The sequence below is a fragment of the Barbatula barbatula genome, assembly GCF_947034865.1.
Source record: "Barbatula barbatula genome assembly, chromosome: 12".
Classification (NCBI taxonomy): Eukaryota; Metazoa; Chordata; class Actinopteri; order Cypriniformes; family Nemacheilidae; genus Barbatula; species Barbatula barbatula.
The window spans coordinates 9,708,604-9,717,351 of record NC_136775.1 but is presented as its reverse complement, the minus strand read 5'-3'; the positions used below and the strand labels follow the sequence as shown (position 1 = coordinate 9,717,351).

The following is an 8,748-nucleotide window of genomic DNA, read 5'->3' as shown; positions in this document are numbered from 1 at the left end:
ATGATTAATCACAATTTTTCCATTGTTTTAGAGTCATATTATCTTACACACATACTTTACAACTGAGACATTGTGAGATTAAAATGTAAAAAAGATAAAAGTCATGGAGAGAATTCACTTGTGTATAACGTTTATTTTACACATTCAGCGGGTGTCAAGAACATACAGGTGGATGTGGAACATTAGCAAAGATCTCACAGCATTTTTTGCAATATACTGTATGTCAAAGAATCACAAGATTTTCTTACGTTTTTTTTAGTTTGCACTAATACGACAATTTGCACAGAGAGTTTCCTGCCAATTTATGTTTAAGCACCAAAGCGATTGTGTAGAGGCCACCCATGACTTTGCTTTTATGTCTTTTATCCTTTATTATTTTCTCCAGTGTGTTGCTCACGTGGCTCTCATACGAGATACAAAAAGGTGTTTTGTACATGAGACGAGACATTGCTGAGTGAAAGTAGATGTGATTCTATACAGGAATTGAAACTCAACACCTAAAAAGCTTTTTCCAACCAGAATTACAGTTTACATCACGTCTATCCAATATTTCAGAGAAACCAGGTTGCACACGATCAGCTGACTTTCAGTAGCTAAACGGCAGAGTTCTAATGGAATGTGAAAAACCAGAGATGGAGATCATACGTCATATAAAGTGCCATATAGGAAAGACAGCGTTTTGAGTTTCTAGCTCCCCAGATCACCAAACAACCTTTCTCTGCTAGGTCTCCTCAGCACTAGACATGTTCTGACTCCATATGGACCTCAGTATGCTCTGTGCCAGACACAGACTCAGTGTGCTTATGGAATTATCAGTGAGAAGCTCTGAACAAAGATAAAGGCCCAGGCTGTCAGACGGCACACCGGGAAACCATCTGGATGTAGAGAAAAGCAGAATACAAACCAGCTAACATCACGTTCATACATATTCATAAAGGTGAAATGTGCGAAACTCTTAACAATGACAGAAAGTAGGTCTGGAATGAATGTAAAGAGATGAAGTAAGATAGGTGTCTGTTTATTTAAAAACAGTGTTGTGATTTGTAGGATTCCTTCTCAAATACAAATAATGAACTACATTGCCTTCTGTTTTCCAAATACACCACACCACAAGGATAAAAATGCCAGACGTGTGGAGCTTGTTCTATCTCTATATAATACAAGGCATATCCACCTTAATAGAGAATGTAATGTAAAAAAAAAATCTACAAAACAGTGAACCTTCGTTTTAGGATGAGATGCTCTGATGTGTGAAATTCTGAAAAATGGTGACATTCAGAGTGCATAGCAGGACATATCTTCAGGACCAGATTTATCAAAAGAGCATGCTGAAATTTGTGCACAAGCAATAAATCTGGCCTTGAATAAACTGCCAAAAGGGTTACGTAGCTGTGGAAAATGTGACACTAAAAGAATCTATAAAAAAACATTCCCGTCATTGTCGAACAGAACGAATCATCAGATCATACAGCGTCTGTCTGCGTCACATCGGTGCACTGACTGAAGAATCACATCATTATAAGGTCATCTTGTTGTGAGTAACAGGAGATGCGGAGAAATCCGATTCACCCATAACAAAAGCGAGTGCATCCATTAGCAAACACAACACACCCAAAGATGCTTCTTTAATGTGCAGCCACAGAGTCACAACTGACACAATGTTCCGTTCTGTCATGTCCTTGGGATGAAATATGGAGCGTTAAGACATGCGATAAGTGCAGCAAAAGCCAGTGCATGGAGAGATCTGTTCACATGACATCATACAATTTTATTTGAACAGTTACAGAATCCCACAAACCTCAGAATAAACTCCTAACAGTCTGATATCGGTTATCACGGCATGTTATAGCATGTTTTGGTCTCAGTTATTAGTATGTGTTATTTAGGTTTGTGTTTTAATTGGATTGGATTCAATTTATTGTCATTACACACATACAAGTACAGTGCAACGAAATGTATCGCAATTCATACTTGCGGCATGTGTAAGTATGTGAGGTAAATGAGAAATTGTCTGTAAGTGTATTAGTGTAATATTTGTAAAAAAAAAAATCTGAGGCCCATCATCACAACTGCAATGATGCACAAGTTGGCTTAAGTCTCTTTTAACAAGTCCTCCTGAAGATCGGTTACCTTCTTCTTAAAGGTGGTAACAAAGGCATCATATTTCTCACAACTCCTGGTCTTAAATCATGTTTTCTGTGTGCCTGTGTTTGAGCGTGTGTAGAGAGAGAGCAGTGAAGCTCTAGTATTCGCAGAGGGCGTGCCACTTCGAGATCTGGCGTCGTGGGTTCTGGCAGACCTCCTGCCAGTGGGTGGTGCCGGAGGGGCAGGGGCTGTTTGTGCCCAGCACCAGGCGTCCCAGAACCTGGTTTTTAGTGGTGCGATCAAAGTCCATGACCAGGAACTCAATGGAGATGTCTGGCAGTAAATCAGCTGGTACATCATAGATGAAGGATTCATTGAACACAGGGTTGAGTGTGCCCTTCTTCACATGGGTTTTCTTCTTTGCGATGCGTTTGTGGCCATAGTACACATTCAACTTCACGTAGGGATCTGGGACATGGGACAAAACAGGTTATTGATTAGTACTGGGATCTTCTAATACTTTGAGATGTTGTAACCACATATAGTAACTATATTTTAGAAACACATTTTTACCCCAAAGTGAGCAAAACATCCCTTTTGGGATGTCCTTATTTGTAACAACAGAAGTCTGAGGAATGTCCTCATTTTGATGGCGTGCTTCAGTATGTGTATGAGCAGAAAGTACTGAACACTTACTGCCAGACATCCCAGTGATGTCCAGTTTTGGAAGATGTTTGGCTTTTAACACCACCACGCTGAGTCTGTGAGAGACGGGTTGATAGGACAGAGAGACCAGGAGCTCTCCACGGCTTACACACTGAAGAGACACAAACACAAAAGTTCCAATTATTTATTTGTCTTGTGCACACATGTATTCATACATCCAGATTAGATTGGCAGGCATTATGGCACTCTGGAGCTCAGGGCAGTGATCTACAAGGTTTTTCTTAGAGCTGACATTTCTAAAAGAAAAGTTGTTTACTAACGAAATTCAGGGGAATCATGACTAAATTTGGCAACACTTTACAATACACTGTAAAGTATTTTTACACACAAGTGTATTTTTTAACTACACTGCACTTTACAATGATTAAAAACAACCTCTGCTCTTCCATTCCGAACAACGTAGACCCACTGCGTATACGTGCGTATGGCCATGACTACCACTGGCGTCCTGAGTCCTCTGCTTTACTTTCTCTAAACACATGACTGTGTCCTATCATAGCTCCACTTCTATCATCATGTTTGCAGATGAAACAGTCGTATTTTTCGTATATTGGGCCTCATCTCTAACAACAATGAGGCAACCTACGTCGACGAGGTGGAGAAAGTGACATCGTGGTGGGAATCAAACTATCTCTATCTGAATGTCAGCAAAACCAAGGAACTGGTAGTTGACTTTCGGAGGAGACAGCAGGGAAACTACACCCCATTAGACATCAGAGGCACACCGGTGGAGAGCGTAAGCAGCGTTAAATACCTAATTTCCGCGGATCTAACCTGGACTCAGTACACAAAAACACAGGTGAAATCAGCTAGGCACTTATGAAAATTGCGGAAATTTTCGCCTGCGATCCTGAAAACTGTAACATTAGCACATTTCTGCTTCCATTGCAGTCCTCTGTCTACCTCAAAGCTGATCTCCTATTTACAATATTACATTTCACTGCAAGTTGTACACGTTACAAAGTGTATGTGACAAATAAAATCTTGAATACAGTTGTATTTGTTAACATAATTTAACTACATTAGTTAACATAAAATGACAATAAATAAAACATAATAATTATAAATAATGGAGCATTGTAGTTGATATACATTTTAGCATTTACTAATACATTTTCAAAATCGAATTTGTTAACATTAGTCAATGCACACTGAAATAGCGTTAACAATTGTATTGACATTAACATTATCAAAGATTTATAAATGCCAGGGCTGGGGGGTATTTTCCCTCCAGATTTTTCTTGGGCCCCTCCAAAAATATCTGGCTGACAATTAAAATAATTAAAAATGAAATATTTATTCTAAAAAAAACGTACTAAATAGGTATTTGTATTACCTATTAAATCATGATCCATCAATTTAAGCACAGAAAAAAAGTTCTGCCAGCCTAGTACCGTGCCTGATAATTGCTGTAAAAGAATATTGATAAATGAACTAAAGTTTACAAATACTACCTTATTGTAAATTATTACCAAAACATTAACAGCATTATGAAAGAATGAGCCATGTAGGATGCAAAAAACACATTTACAAAAACACATTGTTTATAAGAAAAATAACTTCTCTATTGCATTATTAATAAGTACAAGATGATTGGGCTTCTGACTCATAAATAATGTGTTTGTCATATATCTCTACAGTTCATTCTATTCGATATTCAGTTTTTTTACCTTTTTTGTTTTGACTTGAATAACCTTATATGTTTGGCTTATAGTCAATATGTTTTCTTGTGAAGCTGCTTTGTAACAATGAAAATTGTAAAAAGCGCTATATTAATAAAGTTGACTTGACTTGACAACCACACATTCACATGTGACTGTCTAAAAACCTACTCAAGCAGCCGGAGGATGAGTAGATTAATCAATGACTAACCCTCCTTTTATAAACAGCGGTGGGAGGATGAAACGCGGTCTGTGCAGTGATTCAGCCCTGAGCTAAAACAAGTACTAAACGCATAAAAGACAACAAAAATATAAATATATACTGTATAATATTAAAAAATACCTTAAGAAAACAATTACTGCAACTAAATCGCTGCAACTGCTGTTAAAAACAAGAGTTCAATTTAAACGAAAGTAAAAATAGTCATTTATTCACCCTCATGGGGTATGAAACCATTGTGTGACTAATACATAAGATATTTTATAGATATCTAGAATATAATGAAATAATTTTAATTTTGGGGTGAACTATCCCTTTAAGGCAAGACAAAAGTCATTTAGGCCCTACTTAATCTTAAAACCCTTCAGAAATTAAGATTTAAATTAGCTAAATTAACTATTTATTGGATCAAAAATATAAATATTAGTTTGAATTCTAAATGTTTACATACAGTATTCCAATTTTTTTAGTATCACTTTAAATTGTTCTAAAAGAATAATTTTCAAATAAATGTTCATTTGTGATTTCTGTGTACATTTAACCTGGATTTCTCTCACCTGCATGTTTCTCTTAGTGATCTGCTGAGTGATATGAACTCGTCCTGTACTGGGATCCACCCCTGCCAGCGGAACCATCGCCTCCCCAATCACATCGTCTCGTGAGAACCGGTCAAAGCTCAGAACCAGGAAGTGCAGGATTAGATCTGACAGCGAGCTGTACGGCACGCCATAAAACGTGAAGGTCTCATCAAACACGGGTTCCAGAGTCTTCCTCAGCACACGGGTCTTCACGCGGTGTTTCTTCTCCGGTAGAATGGTCATCTTTACGTAGGGGTCAGCGCTGCCCATCTGCCCTTCAACTGCCGGTAACCCCCGAGCCTCCAGGATGGTGACCACTAAGGCCTTCTTGGGGAAGTTATAGTCGATGGCAATAGTGAGATCCCCACGGTTGGGCTCTTCCCCAGGGGTAAAGGGTGTGGCTGTATTGGAAACAGTGGTACTGGAGGCCTGACTGCTGCTTGCAGAACTGCTCTCCAGACAGCAGTAATCGGCACGCACAGGAAGTTCTCTCTCCAACCTGAGAACCTCGCTAGCACCTTCTCCGAGCCTCATCTGCATTTGTTTTTCTCCTAGTAGGCCACCTTCTGCTGCTGAATCCTTATTTACTAGTACCACAGGGCACCCATTGTTGACCTGAGCTTCGTCTGTGCCGTGGGATCTGACTTGGCGTGCCAACCGTATTATCCTCTTGCTGCTGGTCAGCGTGTCGGGATAGATGCTCATTCCTTTCAGCATGTGAATGAACTTATAAGGAGGGTCTGTGAGAGGATCGCTTTGTTCTGATTGGATGCCATGGAGCTTGTAGATTGTCCTGTTGTAATGTTTCCGACAGCAAGTCCACACAAAGATTAATGCAATTACAGCGACGACCAACACGCCGGCACCGATGAACCCGGCCATAACCGGAGACATATCTGAGAAAGAGAGAGATTGATGAACAATTTAATCACAACCATCTGTTTGTGTTCACAGTGACCCATTTTAATGCACCTTTGGGGTTTCATGTGTACTTTATCACATACTAGACATATTTTCTATCAAAAGGATTGGTTGCATATATCAGATATGACAAATCCATTGAAAAACTATTTCATGTAGTCATTGAGAGTGGATGATGAGATATGATTATACATGTTAAGGGTTAGATACTCGTTGTTGTTTTGTGATGGAGAAAAACTATGATTCTGAAAAAAGTAAAGCCGTGAACATTTTTAGAATAGAATAAAAAACATGTATGTATGTACGACTCCAAATTTACCAAAAAGAACACTATGATGGATCTAACGCCAAAATAAAAAGGGTGGGAGACAGAAAATAGAAATAATTCCAATGTATCTGTCAGTCATCTGTTGTTCTCCCCCCTCTCCTAACCTCAGACAAAGACCCTCACCCCACGTGTTAAATGATGCAAGACTTTATGGGCTCCAAAAAAACAGCTGCGCCAATTACAGTAAATGGAGACATCCCAAGGGGAATAGACATGCATGAACTAAACGGACACACAGGCAAATCCAACACGCAAACACATGACTCCATATCAGGCAGATCTAACAAAGCACAGGCAATCGCAGTTTTTAATAATCACAGCGAGGGGGAAACGTTCTGATTACATTTCTACCTCAGGGACTTAAAGCTCTGAATTCATGGCTGACTTCTTTGCAGGCACCTGTACCTCTCAGGATATAAATGAAGAAAGATAAAATCCCTTGAACACCATTGACACAGGCTGAGTTACTAGATGTTAAATCTGATAGGTGATCTTTCGGCTGATGGTATATTGTAAAGAAAATCTGAATCATTTAAAATAGGTCTTGTGCCTTTAATTTAAGTGCCCGAAGCGGTTTTATTTTATTGGTTTTTATCTCATTATAGCCACTATTTTTAAACATGTTCTGTCTCACGTAGTCATGTCTTCATAAATATTCTAAAAGATATCCCCATTTAAATCCTACACGACTACGTCATCCAAAATTCAAATGGTTCTTGTGCAACCCACAGTGACAGTGGGCGATGAAACTGTGGGAAAATGTCTATCAGAGGCTGGTTTCAGATGGAGGTGGGCACTGTTGTACAAGCTTGTGTAGGCAACATATTAGAGGAATCTTCTTTGCGTCACGCTCGCAACACCTCGCGGCATCAAAATTTTACTTTTGCATTTAACAAAAATGCATGAATATAAACATCCCAATCATGAATATACAATGTGTAGCCTATACAATGATGTGTTGTTTATGAACATCACAAATCCTTGGATTATACCAATTGTTCTAATAAATCCACATGAAATCAATTAAATGTAAAATTCTTGGCCCAAAATAACCTTTAACCTGGACCTATAAAAAATTGTTGAGACTGATTTACATTCTGGGATGGTCATAGAGGCCGTGTCTGAATGCTGCTCTTAAAAACAACAAAACAAAGCTACTAAAACATCCATTCTTTCTTAAAAAACACAAAGTATAAAATAAATGTTAACACAATTCTAATAGACTACATTATCTCGTCGTTAATTGTAGAAAGGAGAAGAGGATTTTCTAAATCGTAGTTTTCCTAACAGAGGCAAGGCCCTATCATCCCCAACGTTTAAATGTGTCTTTACACTAAACATCACAAAGCTGAATTGATCAGATTCTTGTTAACATCCCAAACTGCACCTGTTCATGAGAAGCTGAAAGCACTATTTAAACAGATGCGCCCATAATGTGCGCAATCCTCACTAGTTTAGTTTACCTGATTTGTACTGCACACAGATTATATAAAGACTGTAAATATCATAGCTTGGCCACGATCAAATGTTAAAGAACATCTAGGCTAAACTAAACATGGATCTCGCTCATGATTTTTGAGGACACATGGGTGGAGCGGTGCTCTTATGAGTTAACAAACAAAGGCTCTCGGGTACAGTCCGGAATAGACATCACGTCATTACGGCTTTCCATCCCATTGCGCAGTACTCCGATGAAACATACTGTTCACCCTGAGACAAAACAGAATGTACTACGTCTTTACATAACATAACACAACACTGATTTTGGTTCATACAGGACATGCCCTTTTCTACATTCTCGCTCGCAAAATGACCCAAAATACAAAGCACAAATAAATATGATCATCTTTTAAAAGCGTCATCTGTAATTCATATTGCGTTTTTGTTCCCAATTCCAATTCCGGCGTGTCGGGATGTGTAATGCCCGCTGTGTACTCACCGTATGCTGCTCGTATTTCAGTGATCTCAGCCATCTTGAGGGATGGGCGCGCGCTCCGAATCACGTCAAAAATAAAGAATCGTCAATTGTTTACCTGCTATAATTCAGATGTTTCATGACTACACATTCACACTACATGTTGTGACCGCTCGTGTCTGGTCCGTTGCTTTTCAGGCCGTTGTGGGATGCTGAGAGCACCGAAGGATGCTGAGCGACAGGATGCACTGCGTCAGATTCAGAGTCTGACCGTATGTACCGCCCACCAGCAGCTCTCATCTTATGGACAGCAC

At 39.2% G+C, this 8,748-nt stretch overlaps 1 protein-coding gene across 1 annotated transcript; it reads right to left on the bottom strand.

The window, feature by feature from the left end:
• Positions 1–115: 115 nt before the first annotated feature.
• syt11b (synaptotagmin XIb) lies at positions 116–8,712 on the bottom strand. The gene is made up of 4 exons (XM_079470592.1): positions 8,459–8,712; positions 5,250–6,166; positions 2,782–2,902; positions 116–2,553 (listed from the first exon to the last, which is right to left on the bottom strand). Exons 1-4 carry the CDS (start codon positions 8,490–8,492, stop codon positions 2,243–2,245), a joined length of 1,383 nt encoding a protein of 460 aa, XP_079326718.1. The 5' UTR covers positions 8,493–8,712; the 3' UTR covers positions 116–2,242.
• Positions 8,713–8,748: the final 36 nt, after the last annotated feature.